We start from the raw sequence: 19,292 nt of genomic DNA, 5'->3' as shown, positions 1-19,292 counted from the left end.
TCCTCACATACTCCCTGGTCTCTGACAGAACTGAAGTATCATGTGTGAAAAGACTGCAGAATCCTGAGGTCTCTGTCTGGGAGGCCTTCTAACACTGTAAATGAGAATCCATAGGTGTTGTTCTTGTTCTGACCAACAAATTTAGCTGGCACTCTGACTTCAGAGCCTTTATCTCAGCACTGCATGGAGCAGCAGTGGGTTGTTCTAGGGAAGACTTGTAAGATGCAGACTTTGGGTCAAGATTCAGACAGTGTTACTCTGAAAATCAGGAGTGTGTAGAGCTAGATCTAAACATATCTGTACTGGATCTATCTGTCTGCTGAGCTAAACCTTGTTCCTTCAGAAGAGAGGGGTTACAGGGCTTTCTTCCAGGAGATATTGTAGCATTCACTCTGTTCACAGCAGCCTTTGCTGTATAGGAGAGGGCTCCCCATGCTGCCCAGTGCATCTGCTCCAAGCTGAATGGGCAGCTGGTCCTGCTTTGCCTTGTGGTTGTAACTCATCCAGAGTCACATGAGAGGACACAGAGGTGAGGAGGGCAGCAGAAGTGCCAATGGAATCACTTTCTCTCTCAGAACAATCCTGGAGGAAGGCAGGCCCCCTCTTGTGACAGCAGTTGTGGGACAAAACATCCAGCTGGTCTGCAAGACAGGCGTGTCCCCACTCTCCAGAGTGGAGTGGATGAAGAACAGCCGACCCATCTCCTCTGACAGGTGAGCTCAGATCACTTCATTGTAGAGCAGATGGGCTCCTTGCTGGGCAGAGTGCCAAATATGCAGTCCAAAAAGGAGTGTCGTGGTTTCACCCCAGCTGGCAACTCAGCCCACAGAGCTGCTCACTCACCCCTGGTGGGATGGGAGAGAGAATCAGAAGGGTAAAACTGAGAAAATCCAGAGACTGAGATAAAGACAGTTGAAAAGCTAAAACAAAAGCCGTGGGTGCAAGCAAAGCAAAACAAGGGATTCATTCATCACTTCCCACAGGCAGGCAGGTGTTCAGCTGTCTCCAGAAGAGCAGGGCCCCATCACACATAACAGTGACTTGGGAAGACAAACGCCATCACTCCGAACTCCCCCCTGCTCCTCCTCCTTTCCCCAGCTTTACATGCTGAGCATGATGCCATATGGTATGGAATATCCCTGTGGTCTGTCAGGGTCAGCTGTCCCAGCTGCGTCCCCTCCCAGCTTCTTGTGCACCCGCAGCCCACTGGTGGGTGGGGTGAGAAGTAGAAAAGGCCTTGACTTGGTGTAAACACTTCTCAACAGTAGTGAAAACATCAACACTGTTTTCAGCACAAATCCAAAACACAGCCACATACCAGCTACTGTGAAAAAAATTAACCCTACACCAGCCACAACCAGCACACTTTTTTTTTTTAAAGAAATAAAGAAATTCCCATTTTCATCTACTGTCCACCTGCTCTGTGCATAGCAGAAACAGGTACGGTGTGCACCAGTAATGAGGTGCGGGCTAGAATTATGAGGCAGAGCAAGTGTTATGCTGTCCCATAACACTGGTGGAAGCTGCTGTGGGTAGTGATGCAGAAAAATATTGCTTCTCTTGGGTTCATCTTGGGGCAGCACAAAGCCAGTAGTTGGGGGTGAAACTTGCAGCCTAATAACCCAGAGTTCCTCTGGCTGAAAATCTCTAGTACAATTGTTTTTTAAACTACTTTTAAACCTGTTTTTCCTGGGAAGTCTGTTTCCAGCAAGTCTGTCTGGAGCCAGTCAGTCCTTTTGTGTTATGAAAATCACAGTTATGCTTTTCTGTTTGCAGTTGACTGCTGGGACTCAAGCTCCCCCCTGGAAGGGCAGTTTGCCTCCTTATGGGAGAGTTACTGAAAGCAGTTCCCTGTTTTCCATTTCAGTTTTCCTCTCTGTTCCTGACCTCCTTTCTGCTGCAGTTTTTCCCCCTGCCTGTGACCCGTCTGTGGTCAGCAGGGTTTTGGTTTTTTCTGAGCCAGGGAGGGCCCCACACGGGGATGGTTTGTGTGGCACCAGCCCGGGCTGGCTGCTGTGCCCTGGCAGGCTGCTGTGGGTGCCCGGGCAGGCAGCAGCACTCCCCCCGTGTTGCAGGCACACCTACCAGTCCGACAGCTCCCTGGTGATCAGCCACGTCAGGCCCGAGGACGCTGGCACCTACACGTGCCTCACTTCTGACGGGAGGACCGAGAGCCGACAGATTCAGCTGCAGATAACAGGTGAATTATCTTCTACTCAGGGCTCCTCATTAAACGTTACTGAGCACAGGCTCAATAAAGCCAGCTGCAGGAGGAAACTTCCAAGAGGGAGTGTGGAGGCAGCAGGGCCTCTTTTGGTGTTACCTCATGATCAAGCCTTAGCCCTCAAATACTTTCTCCCCTGCCGTGTCACCCCATTAATGGAGTTGTGTCTTGCCTGTAACCCACCCTGTTTCTATCATGGCAAGTATGTCTTCCTCCCTGAGAGCCATCAGCTGCCTCCTGATCCAAAACAGAACTGCTGGTGCATTTTTATGTTTTGTGTTTTGCCCAAACGGGTCCTGCTGGGTAACAAATAATTTCCTGTTCTGAAAACTGTGCCTTATTTCAGAAACAAAACCAAAAAGATGAAAGACTAGTCTCAAAAGATGGGCCAGAAAGGCACCCTGTAGCCTTCAATCTCTGAAGTGTGCTTTGTCACAGCAATGGCACATGGAGCAGAAGACACTGTGGCCTCAGGGATGTTGCAACATGTTCACTGACAGAGGAGGAAAAGGAGTCTAAAATTGCTTGCCTGCAGGTCTATGACTCTCATTAGTAGACAGCGCAGGTTTACTGCACTAGTCAGCCAAAAAGCAGATGGCTGAAGGGCTCTTTGGCTCTGGTTCAGCAAGCTCTCCCAGGCTCACAGAAACCCTATGCAATAGGTCACAGTAAGAAGTGTCCTTTTATTCACATATGGCATTTTGTTTTGAATAGAGTACCAGAGCAGTGTTGTGGCCGAGGGTGAGAGAGGCCAGGTCCTTCAGGAGGCAGATCAGCAGCGCCGAGCATTATCCAGAGGCAGGCAGCTTGGGCAGGCAGCCGGCTCCTCCGTGCCTCAGCAGCTCACATACAGGTACGTGCACCTACAGCAACAGTTGTTGGAGCCAGGTGATGAACCATATGGCATCTCTTCATGTAGAAAAGCCAAAGACTGGAAAGGTCCTGGGTCAACTGTTCCAGGGCGCAGTTGGGAAGCATGCAGTACTGAACTGCTGACAACGGGAACGGGAGAAGATCCCAGTCGCAAGCTGGCTTCTGTCCTCCCCAAGGATCTCTTGAAAGAGGCATGCTCTGAGCAAAGATGGACAGGGAAGCTGGCAGCAAAGCAGCTGGGCTTGAACAAAAGAAGTCTTGAGACAGCATCCTTAGCTGTTCATGTTAGTGCAGGCAGAAAGAGAAACCTGTTCTGAAAAAAAGCAAAGCAAATAGGAGCTGCTTAACTAGCACAAAATAGGCATATGTGCATTGAAGAAAACTTCAGCTCCTCCAGCCTCCACTAACTAATTTAAAATGTTTTGTGAACAAACCAGTTTGAGTCTCATCATATACTGGCATTTTTGTTGCTTCTTGTATAGTTTTTTATTGCTTCTAAGCCCCACAGAAATAAAGGGGGACAAATTATTTTTGCCTTAAATGAAGCATGTTGGGATTCCAGATTAAATAGGGCAATCTGATCTCTTCTATTTTTGAGTTTACAGCCTAAAACCCAGCCAATTTGCTGAACTCTGCAGCAATCTCCTTAGCTGCTTCTGCTAAAAGCAGTAATAAATGATTCATTGAATTAAGGCTCTTTGGTTTTATTTTTTGAGATCAAGAATTCAGGTCACAGAATGGGGGTAGGGTAGATGACGTTTTATTTAACTGTGGGAACACATGGTTTAGTTCCCTTCTAAGACAGTGTTTAGCTGTAGTTATAAGAGAGCAAAGAATATGAGATGAGTGTTGTGAGGACACGACCTCAGCCTTTTTGCTGCATGAAGTGGACGAGCAGCTCCTGGACCTGGTGCAGTCAGGTGATTGCAATAGGCTCTTCACACCCTAAAAAGGCTCATTTCTGTGTGCCAGAGAAGCACCTAAGGGGAATCTTGCTCAGGGTCTTCTTTAGGACTTTGTACTGTTTGCCATGTGTTCACATTGTTAATGCTTCTTCAGCTGTTATCCACAGAGTTGTTATAAGGGTTGCTGTCTGTAAATTAAGCTGGCTGACAGGAGTGCAGCACCAAGCTGTGCTGAACTAGAGCAGGATTTTATAGAGGCTCCTCTTTTCTGAACGTTGGGAGTGAATGTTGGTAATGGCAAGCATCAGAGCTCTCATGGGAGTAGAGACCTCCCTTTGCCATTGGAGGCAAAAAATAAGGCCTGTGATTGATAAAGCGTTGTGCTGAAGGTCAAATGCTAAGCAAGGAAGTTTCTACCTCTTTTGCTGTGCTTGTGAACTTTGCAGGTTGAAAATGGATAAGAGCGAGCCCACAGTAGTGGAGGCCCATGTTGGGGAAAGAGTCAGACTGCCCTGCACAGTGGAAGCATCACCAGCTCTCACCATTGAGTGGCAGAAAGATGGGCAGCCCCTCTCCTCTCCCAGGTGAGCTCCCAGGTGGTTCCAACTATTCATGAGAAGAGCCTCCTCCTTGCTTTTCCTTCCCCATCTCCTCTCTGAGAGAGCAGAGCTGTTGGCCATGCAGCAAGGGCCTGTCTGGCTTTATGCTGTCCAGCCTCCTCCATCAGGGCCAGGCAGATGGAAGTTTGAATGTTGAACCCTTGAGGGAACAGCTGTGACACAGGGTCTGTAAGTGAACCAGGGTTCAAATTTATTCAGTTACAAGGTTAGCAGAAAAAGAACACATGGCTAGCAAATTTGGCAAAAACCAGCTGGTCAGTGAGCAAGGGCAGAGGTTCTCAGCAGAGAGACATCAGAGCATCTGCAGTGAACTTCCACAGCTACTTCCACAGCTGCTCTCCCCTCTCTCTGCTCCCAGAAATCTGCTCTAGCAGCAAGTTTTCCAGACTCTTACAGCATCAGTGCTGGGATTTGAGGACTAAGGGTTGCATTACAACCCCTGCAGCATCTGAGCTGCTAAATCTTTGCTCAATGGTACTACGAAGTTGTACACGAGGCTTAGCTTCACCTCTGCTGGCTCTCAGGAGTGCCATCCTGACCCAAGCACAGGCTGAGGGACACGCTGGCTTTGTTCCCCAGGCACAGACAGCAGTCGGACGGGGCCCTGCTGATCAGCAGGGTCAGCTCTGAGGACATTGGCTTCTTCACCTGCCTTGCCTCCAATGGACGTGACCGCGACCAGCGCCAGGTCCTGCTCCGGCCTCTAGGTACGGGGTGGGTGGCAGCACACCCGGCCCGTGGGCACAGGAGGGGGAAACAGGGCCCTGTGCAGGGCCAGCGTGGGTTCCATTGCTGGCTGTGCCTCTCTGCTTCACACCTAGAGTTTAACAGGCATCCTGAGGGCAAGGGAAGAATGAATTGCTTTACCCAGTGGTCATCTGCATGTGTCCAGTGCTCCAAGCAGCTGGGAAAAGGGGATTGACGGCACAACAAGAGTGACTCTCAGGGCCTTGTTTCTGGGACACTGATGTGGGATAAAAGCAAGAGAAACTAGAGATGGCTCTTCTGTGTATGTGACATGCATGTGTCCAGCTTTGAGACCTCTGTTACTTATCCTTTCTTGGGCCAAAGTCCTAGGAAATCCACATTCCCCAGAGCAGCAGCAACACAGCCTCAAACATGCTGTTTCAAGGCCCAGGGGCTTTTAGCTTATTATGGGATGTGTGGGACTTTTCCCATGAGGGAATGCTCCTACTCCCAGGGAGAGGGTGGCATTAGTGATGATTTCCCGTCTGGCCCAGGAGAGTTGAGGATCACTGGTCTTCTGCCAAGCATCACGGTACCTGAGGGAGGGACTGCTCAGCTTCATTGTACAGTGACTGGCAACAATGTGAATATAAGGTGGTCAAGGTAAGCAAAAATGAGATGGAACTTCTCTTTCCTTCTCTTCCTAAACCTCGTCATTTACCCTCCAAATAATTAATGCAGGGTGCCTGCCAGATATGGCAGAGACCACAGTTATCAGCCCCAACTAGTATCACCTACCCTTTCTTAAATCAACTTGGATGTTACCCAAAAATCCTGGACAAGATCCCTGTGGAGTGTGGGGGTCATCAAGTTCATGTTCCACCCAAATAAGGAGAAAATCAGACGTTAAACTAAGATTTCATGGAGTTCAGAAGGGCTCTGTGCTGGAAAACTAGTGACATGAAAATAACATGAATGAAAATGAGTAATCAGAGGAAAAGCTTTAGTTGCTTTTCAAAAAACCTTCTCTGCCTAATTGTGACAGACATTTTGGACCCTCTTCTCCAAGCTTCCTGTTGCAACAGTTCTATTTACTGTCAGTGGGAGCAAAGGAGATTTAGAAGCATTTGAAAGTGAAAAGCTGTGTCCTCTTATCCTGATAGTTTACCAGGAATCTCTGAATTTATGCAAGTGTTTAGTGAGGATTGTTTTTGCTGTTTGAAAATAATCAGTTCTGCTTTGGAGCGTTCTTACAAACTCTCCAGAGAGATGGACGGGTAAATGTTGAAATTCCAAGGGTTAGGACTGAAGTTGAAGTAGGCCATCTCATACACAGAGCTTTTCTTCTATACATAAGTTTGGTATTTGACCTAACAAAATGATGCATGTTTCAGAGTTGTAACGAAGCCCTTTTCAGTGAAACCAATTTCATTTCATTGGTAACCAGGAGTTCACAATTCAGGCAGTTTTCCTGCTGGGCACAGATTATTCTAGGAAGAACTGAACAGAGACACAATATTGCTGTTTTTTTAAACAAATTTTTAAAGGGAGAGGAAAGAGGGTGCATTGTTCACTACCCTATATGCTCATCAAGCAATATGTGCTGCTATCAATGCCAGCCAAACAAGTACTGCCAGACCACAACCTGGAGAGACGGAAAGGCACACTGGATTTTCTCTTAGTTCCTCAAACCTCAAGAATGTGTGCTAGCAGAAAGGGCAATGTCTTTGCACAGAGCACACAGACTCAGCTACCTCCCACGCAGACACTGGGCAACGGATGCAGACTGACTCAGGCTCATGTTACCACCCAACTGCAGGGCCAGGTTGTGCAAAAGATTTCTTCCTTCCTGCTGAACTTGTAAAAAATCACCCCTTTCACAGAACATCATTTTCCAAAGAGCACAGGAAGCTCCTTTAGCACCCATGGGTGGCAATAGTGAAATATTTTGTTTTTCACCACAGGAACGGAGTTCCCATGTGGGGGGATGGCCACCACATCCACCTGTCCCAGGATGGAAGCCTGACTATCAGCAACGTCCAAGAGGCTGACGAGGGATCCTACACATGCAGCGCCTACAGAGGCAGCAGCTCGGTCAGCGCCAGCTCGGAGGTGAAGGTGCTGAGGAGCCAGCCTAGCAGTGAGTCCAGCCCAGCCTTCCTGCTTCCCCCAGCCTTCCTGCTTCCCCCAGCACAGTGCCCAGCCCCTGGCCGCTATTGCGTCCATTGTGTGTGCCAGTCCAGCATCAGCCTCGGGCTTTGGGGAGCAGCAGGAGCCTCTGGGTCGTGCTGCCTCAAGAGCCCATGGACAGAAAAGCAGGATGCTGGAAACACCCCCTGACCAGGGCACTGGGAGCCTAATTAACTTCCTGAAGCCAAAATGCCATAGTTGCTTGACCAAATAGTTGGTTGCATGATTTGTAGTTGGACTTTAGACACCATCCAGCTATCTTTATAGAGAGGGTAGATGGAGTGGTCTGTCCTCTCCCTGGAAACTGCATTTTACTCCTCTATCTCACCAGAGGTGTCTGTTTCACCTTGAAACTCATCTCTCCTTCTTGATGTTGGACTAAATTTAGAACTGGTGGGGTGGAGGAAGCAGGAACATGCTGTGTCTTTTGCGATGGAATAGCAATCTGAGGATAAATTTACAGCTGGTTCACCCTTTGTTTGGCGGCAGCTACTGCGAGTCATATTGTGGACCTGAGCAGAGAGTGCTTGGACCAGCCCCACCTTGCCAACTGTGACCTGATCCTGCAGGCCCAGCTCTGTGGTAACGAGTACTATTCCAGCTTCTGCTGCGCCAGCTGCGCCCGCCACCGCCCCCAGGGCAGCCCCCCGCACCCCCGCGGGTGACAGCCACCGCCACAGGGGCCGATGACAAGACTGGAGGTCTCAACTCTGTTCTTTTACTGCGTGGGACAGTTCTAGGAACTCTGCCCTGCTGGAAAGCCCACAAGGGTGAACTGAACAGCGTGTAGTGAGTGTAAATGTTCAAAGGTGGGAGACCCATCACCCTCAGGTTTATTGTAAACTCCTTTTCCCCTGTATGCCTTGCTGTACCTAATCCATCTCTTAAGAGTAGTTGGTGTCATTCACAGAAACCAGATGAGAATAGGGATGTAAGGATGATGTGGCTAGAGAAGGCAGATGACCAGCATGAAAGAGGGAGAGACTTCATACAAGCAAGAGAGAAGTGCCCTTAAAAACATAATCTCTGAAGTGTTTGAAGATGGGCCTGAACCATTTCAACTGAAGCACTAATGAGCCATGAACATTTGTTCCTCCAATGAGTTTTGCTGAACAAGTGCTCCTGGGGAGCACTTTCCATCTAAATGCAAAGGACTCTGGCCACGAGAAACAGCTTGATGCATACAAAATTAGTGTTCAGGTCCTAGGAGATTACTGGCTCTGGGGATGCAGCTGTAATGTCATGATACTGTAACTGTTTTATTCCAGCAGACCTTAGACAAATTTCTAGTAGGGTCACTTTGGTTTCTACTTAACTGCAATCAGCTTTGGAGTGAAATGCAGAAGGAAGGCTTCACAGAAAGCTACCAAGACAAAATAGAAAACTACTTTTAGCCCTTCCTGAATGCTAGGGGTAATTTAGATGAATATACCAACACTGTTACCTGTTCTGAGATGCTGCAGTTTATATGGCACTCATTCTAGGAAGGCTCAGCAGGTAATCTTTTTCCCCTGAGCCGGAACTGTGCTGTTCTGATGTTGTGCTGAGTTTGGGCAGGGGCCAATAATAAACCCATAGAAATACGTGTGTAGGGGCATTTCACTTGCCAGAACACACCTCCCAAGAATCTGCTCTAGTCTCAGTTAAATCCAAGAAAGCCTGGCTCTGTATGTGGCCTGAGCTGATGCCTGCTGCTACAGGCTAACAAGTTAGGACTTTCAGATGCAGAGCAGCTGTAGCTGAAAAGCATCCTTCATTTCAAGACCAATATGGAGTGGCAACAAGTGTTACCACTCTCCCTCATCTGGGGCTCTGAAAATCTCAGGCATTAGGGGTGGGGAGGTGAGATTATATTATGATTATATCATGTTAAACCAGGAAAGGCCTTGAGCATCTTCTGTATCTCAAAATTGAATTACTTTTGAGCAAAAGGATTCTTTTACGGCCTTCACACTACTGTTCTACCGTAGCATCAGTCCTGACAGTCCCCTTCTTCCTCATTCTAGACTTGGATGGGTTGATCATAATTATTAGCAACATTACCCATGTATTATTTGCATAGATGTAGGTATAAAGGAGGTTGTTGGTATTTTGGTTTGGGGGATGGAGGATTGGGTTTTCTACTTTTGTCTTCTTCTTGTGTTACTTTAAGGCTTTTAAGAAATGCAGCTAAATCAGCACAGATATGGTTCAGGACTGAACACACTGCTCTAGGATGCCAACAAACAGCAAAGTCTACAAGCAATCCAGTACAGAAGAGGCAGGTGACAGTCACAGTGATTTGGGGCCGGGTCCTTCTGTGGGCTGACAGATTCTGTTTGCTAGGAGATACAAAAGACCTTATTTTGCATTTAAGACCCTTTAATTTGATTAGGGAAAAATCCTCTGCTGGAATGCAGGGCAGGCAGTACAGTATAAGGTTTGAAATTATTGGCTGTTTAAGAATGATAAGATGGTCCTGAAAACATCCACTTGTGTTTGTACATGTTTTTCCATTTAACATCTCAGAGCAGCACCTTTTTCTCTGTGTGTCTGTATGGGATATTTTACCATTTTAGTAAATGATCCGATTTTTGCCTTTGGAGATCAGGGACCAATCAAACACTCTGTAAATTCCAGTCATTTTGAAGCCCTCTCTGTTCCAAGTGTGACATCAAGGGGTAGTCAGGCTCTGCTCAGGAGCATGGTTGGAAGTCGATTGTGGACATGTCAGACCCTTTTGTCCCAGAGTAAGTAACCAGTTCTATAAAATCCCTTTCTAAGAGGCCAGAGGCCTTATTTTTAGAATATTTAAATATTCTGTGTAGTTACCTGTCATTTGAACTCCGTGGTTTATAAGATGGGGCCAGGAAGTGCTTTCTCCAGACTCCTTAGGGTGTAGCAGCCCCCTGCCTGCTGATGGGGAGGACTTTAACACTGGAAGTACTCTGGCTAGCACAGAGTTGATGCTGACCTCCTTTCAGCTGCATAGCCATGGCAGTAAAGGTGGGATTGACAGGCATGCAGCTCCCTGCTGTAAATCCATGGCATCAAGTTAACGAAAGGATCTTTGCATTTCTTCTGATGAGATCAGCTTCTCCCTCTCTGCAGTACCACTTAATCACCTACTCAAGGTTTACTTTTTTATGTGAGAATCAAGATGTTAGTTTTTTTCTCTAAACAATGGGTTGTAGGAAGTGCTTATCTCCAGGGCAGGAGAAGGGTGTAGCTATACTGGGCTATTTTCAGCTTGATCTTGGGGCCCTTACTGTGAAAGATACATAACTAGCTGCTTTCTCTCCTACTGTAAATGTCTACAAATACTTGTTTGCTTTTTGAAAACTGAAAAAGCCATTGACACCAACTCAAATCCCACAGGGAGTGTTTGCATTACTATTCATACCATACTGAACACAGGTAAGAATTTGTAATGTCATAAGTTGTAATTTTCTAGACTGTCACTGTAAGACTCACTGTACTTGCCTGGAAATGGAAACTGCTGGCAAGCTCAAATCTGAGGGCTAACAAAGGCAGTGTTTATTCCCCTTGAGGAGTCTGACTTTTTTCCTTGTGTCTAAACTGACGTGGTGCCCATAAGAATGTGGTAAGAACCAGTCACACAAACAGGGTAGATATCAACGCAGTGGAAGAATGGAGAAGAGGTGAACATACCTCATTATCTCATATGGCTCTTTCTAATAGTAGGGGAAGGAAAGAGTTTTCCTTTTTGCCATTACTGAATGCTACTGAATTGTCTCTTTGTAAATATTTAGTGATAGAAAACACTAAATTCTGCAAACCCAGAATCTGATGTCTTCAATAAAGGCCTCTATTTTAGAGCTTTAAGTGTTAATGCATCACAAGGATATTTTGAAATTCAGTTTTAAAGTTCAATGCAACCTAACAGGCTGTAGAAAATGAGAGGTGTTAAGATATTATTCTTAGGCTGCTAGGTAAGCAAGCAGCCTAAGCAGCCTGTCGTGTAAGGTGGATGTGCTGATCCACATCCACCTTACACGACAGAAGATACCCAGAAGGGCAAATGCTGAAACTGAATTAGTGTGGGAAATAAGTCTCTCACAGACAGTGCTTCTACCACCAACATTTATTTCTGTTAAAGCAGATTATAAATCATCAGTACAAATATATATAACTTACATTTGCTTGTAAGGCCAAAGTTTAAAAGTAAAGTTAAAATGAGATGGTTTTCACAAGTCACCAGAGGCAGAACCTGGACCAGCTGCAGCCTTAACCACAAGGTTTCACAAATCAGTGGGAAAAAATAAAACCAAAGTTAAAAACCTCTAAGAACTATTGACAGACAAACAAAAATGGTTTCCCAGGTAGCCCCAGGATGTAGATATGATGGCAGTAAGTTGTCACAGTAGTGTTAGAACCAATAGATTAAGACAAAGAAACTGCAGCAATATATGAAAGGAAAAAAATCCATACTATATAGAATATGTAGACTGATTCCAATAAAAAACAGTAAATTCTCCCCATGGTTTTCAAACCATGACAATACTGTTCTTTAATTTTCTTTATTTAAAACTACGATATAATGACTTATTGGTTGTGATTGTTGTTGCAATATGCTACTTACAATGAACAGATACAAGAACAAGCTAGAGCCCCTTTTTCCACCCCCCAATATTACTTACTATAAGAATCAGCGATAAATCAATCTTATGTACAATTTCTTACATCCAACCCCCTTGTTTTTTAACCTTTGGCAAGATTACTTACAACTCATACAGCTTTTAATATCCAACTATTTAAAATATTCTAAATGCATAAAAATAAAGATTTTGGCTTTACTTTATTCTTTACATATAATATTCACTTTGTTACTCAAAATGGAAGCTCAACTTTTTCCACAAACCTAGCTTTTGCTAAGGTGACAACATCCCACCCATATCCACCCCCCACCCTACCCAATTTTTCCCTGAGGGGGAACATCCAGGGCTTGCAGGGCATCAGGAGGACACAGGTACAAACATCTACCTTCCTCTCTGTGAGATGATTGATGTTTCTGCAGAACAGGCTTTGGGACTGGGTGCCTTCCTTCGCTCCATTTGACTTCCAGCTTTCCAAGAGACGAGGGAATGCAGACTGGGGTGGCTCCAGGATTCCTTTTAAAAACTGCACATTAAATTCTCTGCGTGTTTCCATCCTCCCCAAAATTGCTCCCTCTTTCTAACCCATTTTTATTTGAAGGGACCGTTGGGATTATCAAAGCAAACTGATCAGAAACAGTCCCCTCCGCTCCCTTTATCCCTCTAGCCTAATGTACAATTTATCGCCCCCCCGGAGCGCTCAGAGTTCGATCTCGAATGTTTTCTGTAGGTCACTGGAGAAGGGGTTGGTGGGGGAGGGGTTGGTGCGCTGCTTGGCCTTGCCCTCCAGAGCCGCCCACTGCGCCTCGAAGGGGTCGAGCTGCGGGCCGGGCTGCGCGTGCCTGTCCTCGGCGGCCCACTTGCCGCCCTCCACGCCGTTGAAGGCGGCGGAGCCGTTGTGCTGCGCGGGCGGGTGGAAGAAGGGGCTGGCGGTGGCGCTGCCGCTGTCGTACTGAGGGACCGACTGCTGCTTCGCCAGGCTGGGGGACTGGTGCGGGTGGGCCGCTGGAGCGTGGCTGGCAGTACCAAAGACGTTGGCCACCATCTGGGAAGGTGTGATCCCGACCACAGGAACGCTTGGGGCTGCATAGGTCATCCCATTCGCTACAGCGTAGGGCTGAGCCGGAATAAATGCCGGCTGCATGGGCGGTACCACGCCCACCGGCACAGGCTGAGGCGCGATGAAGGTGCTGACCGGGAAGGCTGGTGCCGACTGGGAGGCTGGAGCTGCTGGAGGAGGCTGGAGCAGTGGCTGTGGGGCTGGGGCTGAGGTTGGCTGCTGTTGGGCTCTGACAGTCTTTGAGACCTCTTCCAACCAGCGGTCTGCCTCTGAGGGAGTACGTCTGTGATTTCCTTGGAAGAGACTCGGTGAGGCCGCACCTGAGGAGGTGCTGCTCCATTCGGTGCCTGGGAGGGAAAGCATGGACAAGTCACTAATATTTCCACTCCTCATCCTTCTATTGGTTAGAAAGACTGGAGGGCGTACACAAGAACACACAGTGACATGGCTGAAAGATGCTTCCACCATTGGAAGCATCTTTATGCATCCACTGTACTGTTCTGATCTAGGAAGACATTCTTCAAGATGACGTAGGTAAGTGCTTCTTCACTAAAGTGGAGATTTATGTTTTTTTTTTCTTCTTAGCAGACATCTAAGACTTTAGGGTACAGAGGAAAGCTGCTGCCTGCACTCATAACTTGTGGCAATGATCACTAATCCCCCTAACTGGGAAGTATCAGTTTCTGAATGCACAGCTCAGGACTGGTGGACTCGGAACACAAAGGTCTAAGAAACTGTTTTACAGACAAAGTCTGGTGCTCTTACAAGGCCAAGCAGAACCTACTGTTTCACTAGCCAAGTTTCTCTCGTGGAGTGGCGCTTACACCATGACATGAAGTAACTCAGATTGCAGCCTTCTAGCCTATGTGCCCACATGGGTGACTATTTCACCTTACACAGTGCAGACAAGGCCTGGAGGGACACACTAAACTTACTAAACAGAAGAAATGAACCTCTAAGCCTTTAAGCAACACACTTAATCCCTCCTTATGTACATGAGTGAAAAGAACACACAAAATTTTTTTGGATACACACAGACTCTTTCCCTTTTATACACACAAATTTGCATACAACTTCATTACTTCCTTTTTAAGCACTGATTTTATAAAATGCTGCTAAAATAAGAATCAGTCCAGGTTACAGACCTAGCACCAGCAAATTCATCGTTTCCCTCCATCCACTCGTGCAAAACGCTACTACTTCCAGCTTTTGTTCCTGTTCCTTCCACTTGCCATTAAGGGGCACTGACAATTGTCTCCGGGGCTCAATTATGCTTTTGATCCAAGTTCTTATAGCAGTGCACCGGATCTACTTCCACTCTTACCAGCGACCACGGCCGCAGCTCCAGTATTAGCAGCAGGAGCATGAGCCCAAGGATTGGTTTCACGAACTGGCATAGCTGTGGACACTACAGCAGCTTGGGATGGTTTAGCAGCAAGCACACAGAAGGCAGAGGCAGTGCCATTAACTAAAATGGGAGCAGACAACATCAGTGCGATTAATTCATGCAAGGCATGCACGTGACTGGAGTATTAGTGGGCTGGGTCATACCTATCCACATACAACACTTTTAGACACTTCCACATGACAGGAGTTCGGGTAATTAGCCAAACTGGACTGACAGCCAATACAGAGAGTAAATCTCATTTCACCAAGCCAACACTTGTTAAAAGAATCATGGGATGGTGGATTTTGATGTCCATTTGGAGGCCTTGAGTTCTGATGACTGACTGAAGTTAAATTTGTTGTTCCTATAAGGAAGAGATATGGCTCACCAGTAGTTATTGTACAGTTAATTTTAGATTAAAAAAAAAAAACACTTTGTAGATACAAAGTAACAATAACTACAATTAACATGGAGAGGTTCTTTTTTCACACAACTTCTATAAAAGCATAGCAGTGAAATGAATACCAATGGCTGCTATGAGTTCTATAGCTGGCATTTTTCCACAACTTATCTAAGAATTTGTGTAAAAAACAGTAATTGTGGTAGCATAAAATCCCTTCCCTTGCGAGATTTGGTTCCTGTGACACACTCCTATGCAGTTCAGGAGGCAGAATGATAAAATAGCCATTACCTCAAAGCCAGTTCCTTTTAGAGGTAACTACTGTGTGGTAGGTGCATGAACTTATTGTTAAAAACAAAACCACAGAAAAATTAAACAGACAAGATGAATAAAGCAGGATGCATTCACCCAAAATACTGGTAACAGGACTTGCACAAGAAATTAAGACCATGTGTTACTAGAAAGCAACATTATGTGCATTCAAGCCTTATCCAGCATCCAAAGAAATCACAAACCTTGAAAGGCAGGAGACTGTGGTGCAACTACTGTCACTGGTTTTGTCATGGGGGCCGAAGAGAAAGGATCTTCTGATGGTGTGCTGAAAGCACTGGTGATCTGAGAGCACAGGGCACTAATGCTGTCTGTTTCCCCTTCTACCTCTGGGACTAAAATGTAAACAGAATTCATTAAATTGAAAGTTTATAGGATACAGAAACAATTTACAACTACTAATGTGAAATTGAAATATAATTAGTTCCCTTATGTTCCTACATGTTCTTGCTACTGATTTGCATGACAGCTTTTTTTTTTTAACATTAGTGTTGAAGATCTGGCCTGAAATAGAACACCACATTAATGTATTTTGTGATTAAGTCAAGAGGGCAAGGAGATCACTGTTCCAGATTTAAAGGATGCTGGCATTAGAAAATAAAAAGGGTTTTCTACAGTTTAAGTAGAGATCTAAATCTTTCAGTATTAAAGTGCTAAACTTCTCAAAGGTTTGGCTCTAAGATTTGGCATTCTGTGAAATGAAAATACTTATGATAGATTTAAGTGTTCCAACAACATACTTGTACAGTAACTACAGTAACTTTAAATGTACTGACAGTAATGCACAGCAGCAAGTTCAGTCTAGAGTCAGTGTTGGTTGTTCCAGTTCAGTGGTAGCTGAAATCCCCAGTTCCTGTGCTAGAATCATAAAAGCAAAAGCTGAATGCTCAGATAAAATGGATGCTCAGTTTTAAATGAAGCATCAGTATCACGTGGATAATGTAACATCTGGAGTAAAGTTGCCAGCTTACCAGATGTTCTCATTATTACTAATGGCAGTGTTTTCCAAAAGTACCAATCAATCATCAGTCTGTCATTGCACAGAACTGACATGAGCAGGCATAATCAAGCACAAAATAGTGTAAGAAACATAAAATGTCTGCACACAACATGCACCAGATCTAAAATTCAGGGGGAGGCATGCCCAAAAATTGATTCTTTAAGGGATATTCCAACACAGTGCATGCAGGGGGACGGTAAGCAGCACTGGCAGTGGCATATATGGGAACATGCATCAGAAATGTTCTGAATCATGAAAAATTAGGATTGTGGTGTGTGCTCAGTGACTATCACTACTGAGCAGTGCACTACTGCTGTAAAACTGATTGGCTCAGTGCTGGTCTTAAAGCACAGGTCACTAAACAAGGATTATGAAAGAAGTCAGACTAAGGATTTTTGTTGGGTTTGTCTTTGCCACACTAACTTTTACTTCAAAGCTTAGAACCCTAAAACCAGCTCTGTTGCCAACTGAGAGTACAGCTGGCCCAAAGGATAACACCTAGCTAAGGGAACTCAAGGACATTATGCAACCTACAGAGCACCCCAGGAGTTTATGTTAGGATGACTTTTAGAAAACCCCACTATCATCATGTGAAGACTGTATCACGTAATACTGATACAGCCAGCTGTACCACCTAAACAGGTAGATTCTCTTAATGAAATGTGAAGAGCAATTTCATTGCTCTCAGAAAGAATTCAGACAGACAGAAGGACAGACTACAGAAGAGCATCACATGATCCCAAGACAAGTGGTTAAGGCCTTGAAGGGATTTGTGTCTCAGGATGCCCTGACAGTAAGTGGAAGAACTGGTTCAGTGACTCAAAGGGAAGAGCCAAACCTACTAATTCACCAACACCCATTTCTGGAACACCTCAAGCTGTGCTCCAATACTTCAGATAGCAATTAGAACTGTTTTCTGCATGTGAACCCCACATTTGAAATTCTTGCCTATTCCCAAAGCAGAAATTTTCTGACATGGTGATGTTCGTTCATGATAAATGATCAACACGAGGCAGGAAGAAGGATTTACCAGAAAATAAGGAGTTACTTGAAACGGGAAGGGAAGGGAAGGGAAGGGAAGGGAAGGGAAGGGAAGGGAAGGGAAGGGAAGGGAAGGGAAGGGAAGGGAAGGGAAGGGAAGGGAAGGGAAGGGAAGGGAAGGGAAGGGAAGGGAAGGGAAGGGAAGGGAAGGGAAGGGAAGGGAAGGGAAGGGAAGGGAAGGGAAGGGAAGGGAAGGGAAGGGAAGGGAAGGGAAGGGAAGGGAAGGGAAGGGAAGGGACGATTTAAGGCAATGTTTCACTGGAACCATTTAGTTTTACCTGAGTTTTTCATGGGGAAGTCAGTCTTCCTTTGCACTGTTGAAGGCAGCTCATTTATCCGCAAAGACAACTGGCGTTTAAAAGGAGACATCTTTTGGCTCAGGGCGGGGAAGCCCCTGAAAGAGCCCTGCCTGGCAAGCTGCTCTATGGGGGCGTGCCGCCGCGGGATCGCGTGGGGGTTGCTCGTTTCTTTATCCACAGAGGCGGCAACTTCAGCAGTAGGAGAGGTCGGTGAGCCAGAAGAGGGGGCAGTATTGTTTGGTGCAGCACCTGGTGCTACTGTTTTCACTTCTGTTTCAACTGCTGGAGGAAACAGGGTGAGGTTAGAAGAGTAAAGCAAAGTACTGTTCAGCTGCCTACCTGTATTGCCATTTGTTTTGAAAAGAGAAATTGCAGGAGTTTGCATAACTAGCACTCTTGCAAGTGAGTTTCTAATAGCACAGCAGAAACACAATTTCTGTATACCTCCATTGTCTTCACCACATCACCTGACACATATCAAAGCCCCACAGCTTTCTAAGGCAAGCCACTCCCTAGAAAGTATGGCCTTACATCTGTATTCTTTCTGATTTCTTTCTGAGATCCCAGCTCCAGAAATACTTGTAATTCACTTATGGTTAAGACTGAAAAATATACTGTGTATTTGAGAGCTTTACTTTGTCTCATACACAACCATGGACAAAATATTATCACCAACTGTATTAAGTGAGCAGCACAACTTAGCAGCAGCAGGGAACAGAACACAGCTCCAGGACCCTCTTTTAAAAACCACCCTCCCAGCCCTGCAGAATTAGCAGCAGCAGCCAGACACGCTGCACAAGCTTTAGCAGGCCAAAGGCAGCAGCAGCAATTAACAGGCCGGGCTGCAGCTCTCAGCTCCTCCAGGAAATACATCACAGGTAGAGGGAAATGTGCTGCAAGGCAGATTCAGCCTCTGAGCTGACAGGCCTTGCTAACACAAAACACATTTGCAAGGAGTTCCTGTGTCACTCCTGTACTGAATTTAGCTGCAATGCTACTACTCAATCATGAGTTAGTTGCAGTGGAAGATCCTCCAACTTCAAGTCAGCTGCTTCATTTTGCAGGGCTTTGCACAGCACCACGATACTCCTGTCAGACAGGCCTTATGGCAGAAATGCAGGATTAAGATTTGTTTAAATCATGACACTTATGATTAAAATTGCAATGGGGAGATTTTTCCACCTCTAGGAAAACTTTCCCACTCATAAATGAATTGGCTTTGGGGGCAACAAACACAGTTCCATCAACACAGAAGGACAATATCCTGGTATGAGCTCTATTTTACCTATACTGTTTTCCAAATATTTTAGAAAAAGCAATGACTTTTTTTTTGACACATCAGCAGAATAACTAGAAGTCTGGTAAAGAGAGGAGTCAGACTAGAGATTTCTGAGGAGCTGGAATGGTAGAAGGAACTAATTATATTGTCTTGTAAGCTTCAATACCCATGAGTTGCAGCTGCTCATTCAAGTGAAACTTTTCTAATTCTTGGAAAGGATTTCACACACCTTCACTGAGTCAAGACTTTGACTCATGCCCTCAAGTAACAAAGGCCTTGTGTTTAAGCTTCATTTAGCACATTCTGAAACTAACGTATGGAAACAAGCAGATGGATGATAAAAACGAAGATTAAAGTTTTACAATCAAGAGGCAGCATAAAACTTGCTGTGAAATCCTCTGA

General features: G+C 45.7%; 2 protein-coding genes across 10 annotated transcripts in view; one reads left to right on the top strand and one right to left on the bottom strand.

The window, feature by feature from the left end:
* The window catches only part of PAPLN (papilin, proteoglycan like sulfated glycoprotein), a 50,456-nt gene extending 38,156 nt beyond the window's left edge, over positions 1 to 12,300 (top strand). The window contains exons 20-27 of the mRNA XM_059474761.1: positions 576 to 713; positions 2,076 to 2,200; positions 2,939 to 3,077; positions 4,449 to 4,586; positions 5,202 to 5,329; positions 5,864 to 5,972; positions 7,274 to 7,449; positions 7,989 to 12,300. Coding sequence (XP_059330744.1) covers positions 576 to 713; positions 2,076 to 2,200; positions 2,939 to 3,077; positions 4,449 to 4,586; positions 5,202 to 5,329; positions 5,864 to 5,972; positions 7,274 to 7,449; positions 7,989 to 8,164 — 1,129 coding nt within the window. The 3' untranslated portion in view covers positions 8,165 to 12,300. The remainder of the gene's footprint in view (positions 1 to 575; positions 714 to 2,075; positions 2,201 to 2,938; positions 3,078 to 4,448; positions 4,587 to 5,201; positions 5,330 to 5,863; positions 5,973 to 7,273; positions 7,450 to 7,988) is intronic.
* Positions 11,569 to 19,292, bottom strand: part of NUMB (NUMB endocytic adaptor protein) — a 92,747-nt gene continuing 85,023 nt past the window's right edge. For 3 of the 9 annotated variants that reach the window (XM_059474765.1, XM_059474767.1, XM_059474768.1), the window contains 3 exons: positions 17,591 to 17,893; positions 15,457 to 15,606; positions 11,569 to 13,501 (listed from right to left, as the gene is read on the bottom strand). In XM_059474765.1, coding sequence (XP_059330748.1) covers positions 12,795 to 13,501; positions 15,457 to 15,606; positions 17,591 to 17,893 — 1,160 coding nt within the window. In that variant the 3' untranslated portion in view covers positions 11,569 to 12,794. Of the gene's footprint in view, positions 13,502 to 14,478; positions 14,623 to 15,456; positions 15,607 to 17,590; positions 17,894 to 19,292 lie in introns of all 9 variants that reach the window. The other 6 variants (XM_059474762.1, XM_059474763.1, XM_059474766.1 and 3 more) reach the window with 4 other exon arrangements.

Source organism: Ammospiza nelsoni, chromosome 6 (genome assembly GCF_027579445.1).
Source record: "Ammospiza nelsoni isolate bAmmNel1 chromosome 6, bAmmNel1.pri, whole genome shotgun sequence".
NCBI classification, from domain to species: domain Eukaryota; kingdom Metazoa; phylum Chordata; class Aves; order Passeriformes; family Passerellidae; genus Ammospiza; species Ammospiza nelsoni.
The sequence above is the reverse complement of the archived record's forward strand: the minus strand, read 5'-3'. Positions and strand labels throughout refer to the sequence as shown.